The sequence below is a fragment of the Pomacea canaliculata genome, linkage group LG3 (genome assembly GCF_003073045.1).
Source record: "Pomacea canaliculata isolate SZHN2017 linkage group LG3, ASM307304v1, whole genome shotgun sequence".
Lineage (NCBI taxonomy): Eukaryota > Metazoa > Mollusca > Gastropoda > Architaenioglossa > Ampullariidae > Pomacea > Pomacea canaliculata.
In genome coordinates, this window is record NC_037592.1 from 3598013 (window position 1) to 3615002 (window position 16990).

The 16990-nt window shown below is 42.8% G+C and overlaps 1 protein-coding gene across 1 annotated transcript; it reads right to left on the minus strand.

Moving 5' to 3' along the window:
* Window positions 1-5793: 5793 nt before the first annotated feature.
* On the minus strand, window positions 5794-15937 carry LOC112559210 (cytochrome P450 27C1-like). Its single transcript, XM_025230256.1, has 10 exons — window positions 15303-15937; window positions 12881-13354; window positions 12435-12666; window positions 11952-12142; window positions 11634-11829; window positions 11026-11194; window positions 10512-10678; window positions 10130-10208; window positions 9682-9891; window positions 5794-9177 (listed from the first exon to the last, which is right to left on the minus strand). Exons 2-10 carry the CDS (start codon window positions 13083-13085, stop codon window positions 9064-9066), a joined length of 1563 nt encoding a protein of 520 aa, XP_025086041.1. The 5' UTR covers window positions 13086-13354; window positions 15303-15937; the 3' UTR covers window positions 5794-9063.
* Window positions 15938-16990: the final 1053 nt, after the last annotated feature.

Here is a 16990-nt window from a genome sequence, read left to right on the forward strand (position 1 = left end):
TTCGCCTCTTTCTACATGAGATCACATCACACTAGTGGCGGTCCATGTTTCACAAAAGATAGCAAAAAATAATAAAATAAAATCACCTAAAAATTATCTCACAATACAGTCGGATAGAAATGTAATCATCAAAACTGCCTTCACAATGATTCGCAAAATAAAAGAAGAATAAATATCTAAGGTCAACTACAGATGTAAACAAGGTGTAACCCTAGTTCAATTCAAGGCTATCTGGAAACAACTATCCACTCAATACCCATCATCATCAATAGCAGTCATGTACACATCTCACATCAAATCTCAGTAAACACAATACAAGCACAATGGCAATGTCTCTCTAAGATGCAATAAACACAAACATCTAAATAGCAAACAAAGAGCATCAATTCTTTAAATTAATAATGTAAACACTATTATCATCAAGATTTAAAGTTCAATATAGTTGAGGAACAGCCAAATTTTTTTCTTAAAACAAAAATGGAGTAGCTAATGGGGAAATTAATCACACGCTCAGACACTACCAAGCTTCTTAATAAAAGTAAACACTCAGGGGCAAGTGAAGGTAGCAGGGAAAGAAAGACAGAAACAGTAGAGAGAGAGGCTATGCCTTACTAGACCTGGAGCTGGAGACGGGGAATAAAATGAAAATTAACCATCACATCAACAGAAAACACAAGACTCCTCAAAGGACAATCTCCACACAACAACTGTTTACAAGACAGACAACCGCAATCTCTTGGGGTCACCAATGTCACGGACAATCACAGATGATGGAGATAGATGATGGTAGATATGGCAATGATGATAGATGATGGTAGTTGATGTTGACGATGGAGATGAAATGTATTTTTAAGCTGGTTCAGTCACATCACAACAACACAAATCCTCTGCCAACACACGGTCAAATACCAAATAATTCTCACACGACAAAACTCAAAGCTAACTCTATCATCTCGCAATTCTTTCTCGCTAAAAATGTAAAAGTTCTTATATTTGTCCTCACGTCTGTCTACTTGCTGATTAGAGAATGGGATATCGATCATGGAAATGTCGATGACTAGTGGTCAAATTAAAAAGAAAAAAATAAAATAAAAAATTCGAAAATCGAAAAATTAGAGTAAGTCGAAGTAACTTACAATTCCCTCATCTGCAGTCCCGATGTAGGATGCTCTCTCGAAGCTCAGCGCCAGGAATGATCTTCTCCACCCTGTCACTGCCAGGCAGTGAGCTGTCAGGGAGGTCACACTAGCAACTACACTAACACACTGCACACATATCTCCATGGAAACACAATGCTGTAGACACTTCCAGACCTTTGGTCTGGACATAATGGAAAAAGTTCGACAGGATGTGATTCCTCGACGACCCACAGGAAGAAACTCCAGGTACCATGATAAAGTCAAGCCCACCCAGTCTCCCCTCGCTTGACAGTCACCCCAGGGTGGGTCCGGTGTATGGAAAAGATTCTCAGCCCTCCTGTAGTTAGGGACGTTTCAGCCGGGTCTTCCGTAACTGTTCCTCCACATGAGTTCCTGTAACTGAATGACTAATGAGACTACATGTCACTGCTACTATTAGTCTCCCTGAGTTAAGCTCATCAACGTGATTTCTATTGAACTTTAAGATTTTTTCACATGAAACAATTCAACAATACTTGCGTGAAATCAAAATTTAGAATTCAGGACAATTATACATACACATATTTGTTACTTTGAATGGCCAAGGAACTAAATGTAATTCGACTCACCTGTCGTATTCACACTGTAAGGTGGACAAGCGTCTCGCGGCTGCGTTGAAGAATCACACACTGTTCACTGAGCGAAAAGGGAGGTGAGCTGTCGTCTTAGTGTCACGTGACATACATGATGCATGCTGCAAGGGATTCACGAATTATACACTTTTTTTTTTCTTTTTATTCTCATGCGGTAACACTCGCACACAATGGCACACACCCAAGAATTAATGAAGAAATAAGACCGCACACAGAGTTTCTTAAACTCAAACTAATTGACAATGGCTACAAAAATATTTCAATTTCTAGATATTATAATTATAAGTCGCGTAGATCACTTTCTAATAACAAGAAAGTCCAGCTGTGCTCATTGGTGCTAAGGTAACACCAAAAAAAATAATGTCGTACTCACACTCGATAGATGAAGGTGAGAGAAGCGAATAATGAGGGTAGACGACACCTCATCTATGAGTGGAACTAAAGGAAAGTCTATCTTGATGTTTTGCTGAATAGTGAAGAACTCGTCGCGTCCGATAGCTCACTGTATGCCTGCTCAGAGGTCCCGGCGGTAACGGTGCGGTGCAACACGGATCCTCCCTCGCTGCGCTGCTCCAGTTGTGTTTCTCTGGCAACATTTCTTCAGCTCGGCGCTTGTTCCCCGCACAGCAGGACGGCGTAGAACCTTCAGCAAAGTTCCGTAGACTGCTAACTGAAGCAACAGTTTCACTGAGGTAGCAGTCCCCCCAAAACAGCAGCAGCAAGCGGCTCCGTGACATCATCAGCAGCAACATCAGCAAGTCAAATCCACAAAGGTAATAGCAGCCGCTCACGGTCGGTTAATACCCACCTGAGTCACACTAGACCAGGTGTGAGCACTGCCCGATCGCACGTGGGGTGTTTCTAAACTGTGGCCCTCGCTTTCCATGAACAACAGGTCAACCTTGCCATCGCCCCTCTACTACACACTTGTTCGTTACTTAGTTCGTTGCTTAGTTTACTTTTTACTCTTTGTTTATTTGTATGTGAGCCACACTTGTTAGTATCTGCAAGATGAAAAGCGTTTAAGTATGTTGTCATTCAAATAAAGATATAAAAAATTAAATATTAAAACAGAAAAAAAATTTAGTCTCTCACTGTTTAGATTGTTTATTTTAATTTGTCTGAATTTTTATTATCTTATAAATGCATCTGAGGAAACTTTGTTTACAAGTAAATCACATTGGAAAAGGAAGCATGCACACGTTGACTTTTTCCGTTCATTTATTCCTCTAGTCTTATCGTCTACGTTCTGGCGCTTTCTGTTGAAGATGAAGTTACGTTTACACCTGATAAAACGATGTGTTTAATTAAAATAATTTATATTTTTGATATCGTGTCGGTTATTAGCAGTGACAGTGTGTGGGATAACCGTTACCGACAACCCAGGTTCTTAGTTGTAATACACACACACAAGCACGCACACAAACAAAAAGAATAGGCAGAATCGGGAGACAGACGAACGAGTTGAATAAACATTAAAAGATTTTCGTTTCGCTGACATCTTTATGAGGATCTCACAGAATAATAATTTTCTTTCAATGGAAAACAAAAGCGAAATCGGATTGGTTCACAGGTCCTTTATTTTCCAAGACATGAACTGTAATGTTGTGTCAAGTAAAAATGATTTCGTCGTCAGACGTCAACTCCCGAGCGACAGCAAAAAGAGTGTTTAGCATGAGGACTTCAACGTGTAACTTCAACTATAATAATAATATTGCTGAAATAGCAGAAATTATGCGACTTTTCTATAAAATCTTTCTTAAAGCTAGGCTTTTACAATCCATTTATAATTTAGTCTTAACACAGTTGTTACACAGACACCACCACTACACCCGACTTCATTCCAAATACATTCACACATCAGTTACATAAAGATCTCGAGTTCCTGTCATTGATGTCTCACAAGCTGTTGTTACATGCTGCCAATAGGTGTAGTCACTTGTCTGCGGCTTGTTGGTATCTCTACAAGATAAAAAGCGCTTTAATCATGTTGTCATTCCACAATAAAGCCTGTCTCTGGTTTATGGTCTTGGTGGTTCTAGGCTCCAACTGTCTCTTTCTTGTAAAGCTTTAAAGTTTATTTCTTGCTGTGGTCACTTATATCTCTGTCTTTCTTCCTTAAATATTAATAATCAGATTTGTACAACAGATAATTTGTGTGGAGGTGATCTCAATGCGCTGAGCACAAACGAATAAACAGCAATTAATCATAAACAAACAAATTTTGGTGTAAAGTGTATACCAGTCTCTTTGATAACGTTTACAAAGGTCCACCTGAACTAACATGTTGTTGAATTACTTACTTAAGCTATTAAAATAATACTCAAGCTAACAACCTGAGCATTTTGACTATGTGCATAGACGCCACACTAAGCAACTTATTCAAACTGGCAGAGTATATGATAAACTAATCAAAGGGACGTAAGACACATCAAAAAAAAGGTTTCGCTTGTTATCTCCCATTCTTCAGTCTTTGTTACCTGATCCGCACTGAAAATTATTTTTTCAAGATATATATAATCAAATCTTTAAAAGAAGATAGAAGAAATATCACTGTTTACTCCCTTACTGACATTGTTTATTTTAATCGCTCTGTTTTTGTTTTCTTTATCAAGATAACCCCTACGCTACGGAGACGGTGCTCGCGATCTTCACTACTGTAACCTACTTGTAGTTTCAGATTGTTTCGGTTGTTTTGGGCCCTCCTTTATTTAACTTTACCTGTCATCAGTTTTAGGCCTTGAGTTATTTTGCATGTCGAAATAAAACCTAACCCTAACCGTAACCCTTCATAGTGTTTAAAAGCTGTTTCATGGCTTCCAAAGTTTGAAGCTAAGGGTTCCTCTGAACGTGGACTGCCAAGGTCGCTGATGCCACGCTTCCGAAGGGTCCCGAAATTTTTCACTTCACTGAGACTTTTAAAAAAAACAAAACACAGCAACAACAACAACAACAAAAACAACAACAAAAACAACAAAATCAGCCCGCCCGACAGAGAAGAAAGGGAGAAAACTGTTGCTCTAACCATACTCAGAAGCGGCTACCTTCCTTGCTCTTAATGGCCTTGTAGTTGTTAATATTACCCACTGTCACCGGAATATAATAAGAAGGGTGGAGGGGTGAAGGGATTATTATATAAAATTCGATGTGACATTCGAAGGCATCAAAGGACATAAACGTCTCGGGTGATCAGGCTCTGACCTCTGAGGTCGCACAGTATACGAGGGCAGAAAACATAAGATTATTGCCAGCTACTCTGAACTCGACGCACACGCTCGGAAATTAACATTTTCTTGCACTAAAGGCAGTGAATTACATTTATTTCTTGCTAAGCTGTCTGATTCCTGAGATGTTGCAAGGTGACAGAAGACAGACTTCTGCACACAATCTCCACAAACACATTTCTAAGGGACTGCTGACTCAGATCACGTGATCCAACAGGTAGTGCTTTTCCGAAAGAACAACCAAGTTTGTCTTCTTTTGTTGCTTATGTTTGACCGAATTCTAGCTGTAAATACACATTTTTCTCCACTTTAAATTAATTTCTGTAATTTCTGTTTTAATATGTCTTTCAGATTTCATATACATTAGGCAGAAGCGCTTCAGTCTCCTTGATCTTCATTATTATGACTTCCGAATAGGGTTTGAAAGAAATAAATGGGTTAATTAGTTATCAGGATACAGACCACATACTCAAGAACTGTGTACTAGCATTGGCTTAAGTCTTCAAAGTCCCACTCAGAGCAAATGAAAATACCATATTTGTATTTCCCCTTCCACCCAGCTGACCCAGTTGTGGAATGGGTTCCTTAGGGTTGGGTACCACCAACCCCCTCCACACACATACACCAACAAAAGCTGCCTTATCCTCTCCCAACTAAATAAATTAAATGTTACATCAGAACATCTCACTCCAGTCATCTGTTTGGTCACAAGACTGGAGCTGGTTTTAACTAAGAATTATTTCATTAGTCAAACAATATTTGAAATAAGCTGACTGGACAAAACAAACAAGAAAGATGCATTATTACAATTTTCACTTTATTTCTGAGCATATCGTGGTTTCGCGAATAAGCGAAGAGCCAATCATTACAATGGCAGATACAAATTTCAAATGCAATAACATAATTTACATTTATGTTCACATAAGTCTTGTGTGACCAGGAGTCATTTCCAACTTTGGCTTTTTAAAAAATATGAATCATTCATAGCATTGATGCATTCATAACAACTTACATGGTTGTAATGTACAGCACATAATATATATATAAAAACAGGTATTCTGAAACGAAATCAGTTCAGTGTCCAAGACAAAAAGCTCGCGGCACACTTGAGCTCGCTAACCACTCGACTACAACGGCTCCCTACCCATACAGTCCACACCTACAACCAACCTTGGACAGGACAGGCTTTGTACGAGAGATAACTACTGATTCAGGTGTGAGTTTCGCTTGCACCAGTCTCCATAACCACAACCTGCACGACATTTATTGTGAACGGTTTCTCGTCACAGGACATCTGTGTCTACCCAGGACAACATCCCTTCTTTGTCTAAAGTCGTCATACTATACCCCATTCTTTCCTTCCATACTGTACTCAAGTCCACACAGGGTACCTAGTGCTATGCTCCCTTTTCTCGGGTAACATATCCTGTAAGCTACCAATGTTTGGAGGGGGAGGAACAACTCCGCCATTTGAATGAAATCGCTTTCTGTGCGCTTTTTCAAGAGCAGCTCGATCCAAATCATTCATGCGGGTCAACTAGGGGAACAGAGTTCAACTGCTCGCAGGTTTTCATCTTTTCTCTGGCAGGGCGTAGGTGGCTTTCATATGGCAGTGGTTATCAGACTGCAATAATGAAGCTAGCAAAGTACAATTGTACTGGCCTGCACTAACAGTCACCCACTTGTCAATGTTCAGGTGTGCGCTGATCCACACGGTAAATGCCGGGTACAAGAAAACCCTTTGTCTGGTAAAGGAAGGCGGTGAGCATCTCCCGATAAAGGTTTCACTGTAATGACAGTTATTATATTATTGCACAGATCGGCTTGCAGTAGCTTAACTGGGTGTTTATGCCATTTACAGACACCAACGTGTCCTCCTACCACTTTTCCAGGCTGCCACAATGGATGATACACAACACATGACCCCGCAGTAAAGCCAGGAGGATGGTGTGCATCCTTTTAGCAATAATCTTAGGGGATTTTTTTTGGACAGGGTTATTTTCTGTATTTAAAGTTCTTCAACATATTTACCTAATTCATTATATATAAATACACTCAAAGCTATTTTATCACATTTCCATAAAACTAGTTTCAAGCACTTCAAAAAAAAATTCGGGATGGGGTGGAGTAGGAGGGCGGGGGAGATCCTCTTGACAGGCGTCATGAATAAACCTACCCTACACTTAACTTTTATCTGATTGGGTGAGCAAATTCAAAGTGTGCCTGGTGGACCACTCTTGTCTAAGCCTCTAAGCTTTTTGTTTGTTGTCAATTGAAGCTGCTTAATGTTTTAGAAACATTTAACTGTCTGCTACGTGTAAGCCAGTTAAGTAGCTGTAAACCATGCAACCAGCCTATGAAGTGTGGTTTGTTCTTCCCAAACATCCCACACCATCATAACTGTCCTCCCTACACTCTTCTGTCAATCACAGTTTCAGCAATCATATTCTGAGCCTGACACCTGAACTATCAAATTTGCATGTTAGGTAAGGTCAGCGTTTAACTCTTATCGACGTAGGAAAAAATAACCAAACAAAAAATAACAAAACATGATGGATATACAGGGAGGAACATTTGTGATCCAAGGTCTCTGCCAACTCACTTTTCGAAAAATTGAATAAAGATCCCTTCCGCTCCCCAGCATCCTTGGCTTTTTCCGCACGGCGCCATTATGTTGAAACATGGGTGTTTAACGGAATTTGCAACGACTTTTACACTTACAGACCTCATGACAGGAAAAGAGAAATTGTTGTAAAATTACCGTAAAATGTCAAACAGCATCGAAGGAAACAAGCCCTTACAACAATCTTTTTCTTCACCTTCCTGTGCAAGTTTTATAGGCGGTCCCTCCACACTGGGTGTGTACGAATATTGACTGGCAGTGACCCTCGGGTTATCAGGTGCTAACTCTGATCTTCTAGAAAGTTCTTAGTAAGCCACTGGTACTTCGCAATAAATATTTCTACACAGATAGCGACAATCAAAGTATTGTGCTTTAAGGAATGCCTACTGTTGCCAATACAATCCTCAAACCTTCGACAGGAGGCCACGACAATTTTTAAAAATCATCATTTCGACAAGTTTGAGAAATTATAGAACAGCGTGAAAACTCTATGAGTAAACAGCTTAGGCTATGGCCAGAAAACATTATTACACTTTTTACAACAAAAACAAAAAAAGGTTCTCACGTAGTTTTCCCGAGAAGGGAAGAACAAAAGCAAATATTTTGAAGTTCATTGCAAGATAAATAAACAGACTTGACAAATCTGCGGGAAATGTGTCAACGATGATTTAAAGGAGTTGGAGAAAAATATGACAAAAAAAATAACCAGTACAATAAACAGCCATTTGATTATTTTTACAAATATCACAAGATGTAAATCAGCAGTTACCACAAGGTGCGACTTACCTGCACGAAGCAGAGCGAGTTTACAAATCAGAATAAAGCCCCAATAACTACATATACACAGTATGTAACTGACGGTTAATGTACATCTTTAAGCAGAATCTTTGGTTTGCAAATGTCCGTGTCCATCTCCCAGGTTCCTATACTCGTCTTTGGCATTTTGTGAGTAATAATAATACCGAATCTCTCACGGCAGCCATGCTAATATGCTTTCCTATAACTCGCACATTGCCCAGACTTGACATATTTACACCTGGCTGCCAACCTGGTGACATCGTCTACACCTTTACTGAGAGGTAAAAATGCTATCTTTACAACACATTCACACAAAAACACAGCCACACTCTTACCGGAGTATTTGATCTGTTCAGGAAGTTATTAACGAGGAATATAACAAGATTTTGCCATTTGAAGGGTCAAACGGAAGTGAACTGTCCATGTGAAAGCCCACTTCCGTTTTGTTTTTTTTTTTTTCGCTGGATAATAGTTCAGCCTGGTATACATTGTCTCTTTACGAAGCAGGCAGTGGATGAGGCATCGTCATCAAACAAGAAAAACAATTACAGGAGGTCAGTGTGGACGGGAGGCTGGGTACATCATCAGATCTTTCAGGTCTGAAGACCTTGCGTGGGATGGTGGAAGGAGTGCTTCCGGGTTGGAAGTCACTTCCGCTCCAAGAACCTGAACTTGAGAGGAGTCGTGGGAGTGTTGATGATGGACATGGTGTAGTTCAGAAGTTCGTTGTGTGCATACTCGACTCTAAATTTTTGCAGAATCTGAAAAAAATGACAGCACGATGATGAGATGATTTGTGTCAGCCTGACAACACAATTGTCAGGTTCCCTGATTATTACCCTTCTCCACATTTCCTTTTTAAGGATAATAGTAGCACTTCCGCTGTCGCAGTGAAACAGGATCAGATTGTGAAAGAGATTGTATCTGAACGCTGATGTATATTTTTGTTTTGCACCTTCTCTAGTACGAATATTTTTACTTTCAATATTACGGCAGGAGGCAAGTGATTCCTCTCGGAAATTATGCTACTACTGAGAGAGAAATGAAGAAAAATGTAGGGGAAAATGAAGAATATGAAAAAATATCGACTCAGCCTCCAAGTAAAAACGAATACTCATATAATTCCAGTGAATAATTAAACTTCTGATTCTCCTTATCCTACACAGATATGAGCCACCCCTCCACACACAAACACACCCACACACACACCCACACACACATACACATACACAAACCGAGGAATGTTTGTCAGTGCAGACACCAACCTTAATCAAGCCCAGAGAGTACTCCTGCTCCGCCAGCCTCCGCCCCACGCATGACCGGGGTCCGAACCCGAAAGGCATGAGGACGAACGGGTGGATTGTACCCAGATCGCCAGATCCCCCGCGCAGCCACCTCTCCGGCAGGAAGCGGTCAGGCTCGGACACGTACTGCGGCGACTTGCAGGCGACATCGTGATGAAGGCCAAACATGATCTGCCAGTCAAAAAAGGTCAAGGCCGGACGTTACTAAAAGGTCAAAGGGCATGAAGACACATTTCTACCATCATCATTATCACAATGTTCTCTATTGTCACAGATGCCACTCCATGTCGAGTTTTCTGTCTGTATTGCGTGCACTCGAGGGAAAGATACAGAGAGAGAGAGGTAGAAGAGAAGAAAGTGAGAACTACTCGTTTCATATTCACATCCAGAAAAAAGGAGGCAAGCTTACCCCGGCAGGTACGTGGTAGCCCGACAGAACGATATCGTTGTCCAGCGTTCGTCCATTTCCAGGGGTGATCGGTGTGACCCTTCAAGAGAAGAAAGGACATGAAACTATGAGAGCTGACGACAGACAGACTGTTGTGTATCAAGTGGCCTGACATGCTAAAAAATGGTAGCTCCGCCACCCGTACACACACCCACACTTGCATCACGACTCGCTTGTCATGCAGATTCTCCAAACTTACTCTCACATCACACACGTGGTCAAGAAGACGAAGATGAGAACTAGAGCCAAGACGCGAAAGATAATTAATTAAAATATTATTTTCACACTTAAAGGAGATTTGTGTGATGTGTTGGAAAGGAGAAAACAAGGATTGTGTTCTTACCTGAAAGTTTCCTTCGCAACGGCCTTGAGATAGGGCATGCGGCCAATCATGTCGGAGGAAATGACGTCAGAGCCGTCTGTCACCCGGTCGATCTCCTCGATCAGTTTTTCTTGTACTTCCGGGTTCTGAGCCAAGGCGTAGAGAGCGAAGCCAAGCACATGGCTCGTCTGAGAGAGAAAGGACATTGAAATAACATGTTGTATTCGGAAATTTCAGCAGAGGTAGTTCGGGGTGGGGGAAGGAAATGTGCTTCTTGAGTTCCGGGTAGAAGTCTTTCTCTCTAGTTCCATTACACTACATGTGGCTAGACACAACTCGAGGCTCTATGTACAAATAATATTACCAAGCTGATTCCTCCACTAAGACAATTGACGACGAATAAGAAATAGGAATAGCGAAAAAAAATAAAATATGAAAAAAAAACTCCAAAGAAGAACAACCACAAACTGAATAGAAAGGACAAAAAGACAAAAAGCAACAACTAAGATGAGAAGAAGTGAAGAGGTTCACTCACTGTATCGACGCCGGCGAAAAAGAACTCGCTGATGACGGTGAGGACCTCGGCCTGAGACAAGTCCGTCTTGGTCATGAGGTAGCGGATGAGGTCGCCGCCTTCTGCATCCAGTTGTAACTCATTCGTTGACATCATCTCTAGTGTCTGCAAGGCCTGCCGGGTGGACATCCTGCAATAAACCGGCCACAGCGGCTGTAGTCACGTGGACGAACGACAACCCTAGAAGACACCTGAGCCATTGTTATGAAGGTGGTTGGGAACTAAGATTACTAACGAACCAAAGGTCCTACAGGGGTCATGTAATCAGAAACAGATGCAGACCTTCGAGGTCGACATAGTCTAGATGTCTTCACTTTGGGTAGGATTCACAGCTTTACTATCAGCAGTAGGGTGCGGAGGTGAACTCTGGGATACTGATGTATATACTCTGGTTTATAACAATGGCTCAGGAATTCCATCCGTTCGCAAGAACACTCACAGGCTTTCTATCCCTATGAAATCAAGCCTTATTATTGACAGTAACGAGCGGCAATAGCATTCCCGGACATAACATCAACAAGACAGATGAAGGCATCGATGGCTGGAGGTTAAAGGTTGTAACTACTCACTCTTTGATGAACGTTTGTGCTCGCCGCAGTTTCTTGAACTCCGAGGACCACTCTGACACGAAGAAGGATTTGTTTTCCGAATGAGAAACAGTCATGACGTCATTAACGGCCTCGATGAACCGGAAGGTGTCGCTGTCGGCGGGAATGTTCTCGTCCAGAGCACCCACTCGGCGGTTGAAGCAGACAAAGCCGATTCCTGTAATTGGAATCGTCTGAGTTTAAAAGTAGATACACGCAGGCCTAAGTGCAGAATTTTCAATGGAAGTTGTCACCAAGTATTCAATGTTCCGTGTTGGACAACCTAGGCTGAAGGCTCACCTTCCATGGCGAACTTGTACAGCTCAGGCAGAAAGTCCTCGATGATGCCCTCTGTATTTCGCAGGCGACCAATGCTGGCCACCAGGTCATCAGCTACCCCATTGTGGATATTCAGGTAGGCAGCCACTGACTTCGGTTTCAACAATCTTCCCTGGGTTTTTGATCGCAGTCTGTGCCAGACTTCTCCTTGACTGAAATCAGAAAAATAAAATAAAGCATAATTAATTTATGTAAACATGAAACCTTCAACTCAGAGCCACCATCTGGCTTGTCTAAAATGTCGATTTGATAACCATGACCAGATATTTGTTCAATACAGCTATTTTCAAAACATTAACATTCATTTTCATCATTGAAGAAGAAAAAAAAAAAACATACAAAAGAAGAGTAAGCAGCTGTTGCACCCTCTGAGCTATCGAGACTTCAGTTACAGGTCACTTCCGTCACCCTAAAAGGGAGATCATTCGAGAAGTGCGAACATACCTAGTAATGATGCCCTGAACACCGTCGTTGTATTTGTTGTTGTATTTCTGGAGCAGTCGGAACCCTTCCCTCCGTGGTCGTGCGCCCTCCAAGCGGTACACAGTCTCGATGTCTTCCGGGCGAAACACGTGCACCAGTTGAAAGTTGAGCAGCACGCGCTCCCTGATGATTGGTCCATACGTGTCACGCAGTCTCTCCATCTTCTTCTCGAAACTCAGTCCATGCAAAGGTCCTGCCAGACAAGTCCAAGAGTTATGGTCAGAATGCGAGACTGTGAAGTTTGTGTGTGCATTCATTCCTCTCTAGCAAAATACAAGGGGCGAGTTGCTCGCACTTAAAGGCTCACCCGAATACAAAACTAGTTTTAATTGAAAGGAGTGTGAGAGTGTGTGTGTCTGTGTGTGTGTGTCTGTGTGTGAGGGGAGGGTCCTATCGCGGGCACTAACCTCCAGGCAAGTGCATCCACATGGTGCCCACGATGGGCAGACTGAACGGGGCGGGCATGTCCATGAAAGGTCGAGCTGCTTCTTGTGCCAAGCGCTCGGACGCGTGCTTGCTGTCCAATTCTTCTTGGTGGGTGGCCTCATCCGGGACAGCGTCAGGCGGAAAGAACACTTCCGGGGTCGAGGTCATGGTGGACAGGAGGTGCATGGGGCAGCGACCTTGCGCGGCAGTGGCGGTCGGGCGTCTGATCCCGACCTCGACCTTGGCACTGGCAGAGGGTCGTCGAGGCAGGAAGGCCTCTCGGGATGGCAGGAAGTCAAGGTCGTCGAGAGTGGCTTCGGCCTTGAACGCGACTGGTGCTGCTGGCCTTGGTGCGGCGCCCGCTGTAGCAGGCTACCCGGGGTGCACGTGCCAGCTGGTGCAACAGTCTGTCTGCAAAAGTGCGGCTCATTGTGGCTGCCTCTAGTGGCTCTCAACTGAAAACAAGCCAAGAAATGAGTACACATTAGAAACGCCACGGACTAAGGAGCGATTTTGAAAAGACTGAAATCATCTCTGAACGTAATCACGTGACAATAAGGGGAGACAACTACCGCACAGTGCAGGTGCACTCGGCAGCAGAAGATGAGGGAAAGTTAAAGTACAGGCGCAGTCAACAAGATGATGATCAATACACGGCGACCACTTAGAGTTTAGCATCGACAAGTTCATTCTTATCTTCCAGTAGTCATTTCTAGACAAATACAAAATAACGATGGGAAAATCAGTATATAAGTATTACAATTTAGGAACTATATATATCACTAGTAGTTTTAAAAAAATTCGTGAAAGATTAAAAATTCCAGTACGCAAGCACTGTGTTCATATTTATTAATGGCAGCCATAGATACTTGCTTAATATCATAAAATGCTTCCTTAAAAAAATATTGTCGAGTTTTATGTTCGCCGAAACTGCTAGCAGGGGAAAGGTTTATACGACAAGAAGTTCGTAAACTGTCTTGAGAAAAGCAGAGGAGTTGCAATCGATAGAATCCTAACATCCGGGCATTTGCACCGACGAAAAGACATCACGAAAGGAGTATTGGCAATGTTTGCCGAACAATATGAACAGGAGTTACAGCATTTTAAATACAGTCAAATCTCCCTACTATGCCACCTACCGGGACCGAGCAAAAGTGGCATAGTAGCGAGAGTGGCATAATACGGAGGGTTCGTAAAAACGGCTTTATTTGCTCAAGTTACCGTCAGTCCAAAGCTCTCAAGAATCGTCTGCTGGCACTAGCTGTCTCCTCTCATTCTCCCCCTCACCTCTTCATCCTCCAACCCTCCCAACCACATCCGCACACCTGCATCCTGTCGCTAGTCGACCCCCTCCCGCTCTCCCTCTGTCACGTGACTGTCACCCGGCAGCGACCACCACCCATCGCCAGCCTCCACCTCCTGTGTGCGTGCTAGGTTCCGTCCACCTAACTGCCATGTCCCACACTAGCCTAGAGTATAATAATCGAGCACTGCGTGGAATTTCACAACTTGTGCCTTTTAACAATCACAAAAAAGTGGCATAGTAGCGAGAGTCTGGGTGGCATAGTAATTTTTTTTTTTTTACATTGAATTTAGTCGGGACCGAGCAAAAGTGGCATAATACCGAGAGTGGCATAGTAGCGGGGTGGCATAGTAGGGAGATTTGACTGTAATAAGTCCAATCCATTAATATTAAGCCTTAAATTGTTGAGGAAAATAACAGGGAAGCTGAACAGAAGAACTTCTGTATGGCGCAGTCACTGTGCAGATGTCCTGGCTCCGGTTCAAGAAAAATGTGACACGTGACCTCTCTTTCTCCATCCCTAGCAGCGCAGCTAGACCTCCAGTCTAATGAAGATTGGTGGCTGGATGAGTAAAACAATCTACAAAATTTCGATTGCCTTAGAAAGGAGACAGGGATGCAGCAGCCTGGGGGCGGAGACCTCGGGATTCCCAGTCTACGAATGTGTGCGTCACATGACAAAAGAGCAGCCAACCACCTAGGCGAGCAGTGCCCTCCCCTTGCTGGCGATTTCTCTCCCTGTCCTCCCTCTCTGTTCTCTCTCCCATTGCCCCGCACAAACAATAATTCAAAAAAAAATTTACATTTGTTAGCTCTGCTGGAAAATTATTTATTACATTTTCACACCTTTCTTTCTTCGTTCGTATGTTACACTAATTGTTTTTAAAATTCTATAATAATTCAGATTGACAGCTGCTTTTTTTTTCTTTCTCTTTCTAAAACAAATCGGTAAAAGACAAAATATTAAATTTTTCAACAGATGATGCAAAAGCGGAGGTACACAAAATTTAAAAGAGAAAAAAAAAGCAGATGGAAAATCCGAATGCGATTGTAAATCAAAGATTAAATATAAAAATGAATAAAAGAAATTATCAACTTACCCAACTGTGAAAAATAAACAATGGGATGCTTCAGGTGAATTTTTTGGCTGACAAAAGTTCTCGCAAAGCTCGCGGAATACCTGCGAAAATAGCTTCAGTGGCTTTTTCCCGAGTGGCGAGCAGGAGTGTCGTCCCCTGTGTCCAGCGGGACTGACCGACGTGTCGGCTGTGGGCAGCGAGACCTCACAGACTGCGTCCAACTGTTGACTGAACTTTGTGACCCCACCACGTTTCGGCCAGCCGCCAAGGCTGCTGCTGCTGCTGATGCTGATGATGATACTGCTTGCCGCTGAGAGCCGGGACTCGTAAGTAGGAATCACCGTCCGAGCCTCGCCACAGACAACAGGCGAGGGCACGCGAGGTTGTGTTATTAATGTCGCAGCACCGCGGCATCCACAACTATTTATTGGCCAGGCCAGTCTTTCCTCACGGCGAGTACGCGTGCACGCAGGCAACAGCCACTACATCAGGGGTCCATCAGGCAAGACAAGTCTCCAACCACAACAGCGCCCTCGGCGGTGCCTCGCGGTTCTCTGCTGCCCCCTAACCCTCCCCTGGTCGCAGTGCACTAATGTTCGCCTCTTGTCATGCGCAGGCGTTGAGGTTTGGACATTGATATTCAGTCAGCTGCCACAGATAAGCCTTACCACCCAGTCACCCACCCCTGCCCTCCCACCCCGCCATCAAGGTTCATTCGAGTCCTCGAGTACGCCTGTACTTAGTCTAAACCCGTGAAGAAACTGGATGTAAGACAGTTCATTCTTGTGCACAAGCACGCACTCCTTCTCTCTCTCTTCTCTCTCTCTATCACACAAAATCTTGACCGGAGGCTTCAGCAAGTCTTGCCATTTTTTTCCCATTATAAACTAGCCTCTGTGAGGACCTCGCATTCGTTTTGTGCTACGTGACAGAAAACAATGATAAAGTGGGTTAAATGTCATGGCACAACTGAAAAGATTCGTTGAAAGAAAAAGAAATAAAAATGAGAAACACGCGGCTTTTGTTCGACTGCAGAGGTAAAATAATAGGTTAGTAACAAACCCATTTACAGAAATCCTCCCACAGACGATTAAAATAAAAGGTCTTGAAGAAAGGGAACAACACATCAGACGATTGAAAAAGAGTAATCCGAGATGTGTTCTATGAAGTTCCCATGGAAACATCGCAACGATTGTTTCTGACAGTGTTGTAGGGTGGGTTAGGAGGGTGCGAGGGGAGGGTTCTCGATTCAGCTTTTCATGAAGGTCTGTGTATAAGATCCGGGTAGTCATAATTGCCAGGTCTCAAGCGATGGATTTTTTAGAAATTAAAATGCTTCAGGTGTGTGTGTGTGCTCCAGGTGTGTCCCACTGCTGAAGACAGAAATCAGAGCCGTGACGGAAATTCCAAGAAGGAAATTCACACGACCATGTCAGAACGTGCAGAGCATGGACACGTGACCAGCAGTGTCACAAAGTGTCAATCATGTCTGTGAGTGAATGAGGAAGTGAACAGTACATCTAGTCATCTCACACACCTTCCCACATAATCCACAGCATGACCCAAATTATTTCATCCGTGTTTTCGTTCGCTGCGATTTTTCGTGATATTAAAAAGTACTCGGTTGAATCTCAATTAGTATCCATGTCAGTATACAATTAGTATTCATGTTCTAAAATCTTTCAATCGAAGGACCTCTGTATACTCTG

Coding starts and splice junctions, on each gene's coding strand:
- LOC112559210 (XM_025230256.1), bottom strand. CDS start 13,085: ATGCACCTCCTGTCCACCATGACCTCGACCCCGGAAGTGTTCTTTCCG. Junction 11,830..11,951: donor GTACAAGTTCGCCATGGAAG/GTGAGCCTTCAG, acceptor TTCCAATTACAG/GAATCGGCTTTGTCTGCTTC. Junction 10,209..10,511: donor GTTGCGAAGGAAACTTTCAG/GTAAGAACACAA, acceptor CTTCTCTTGAAG/GGTCACACCGATCACCCCTG.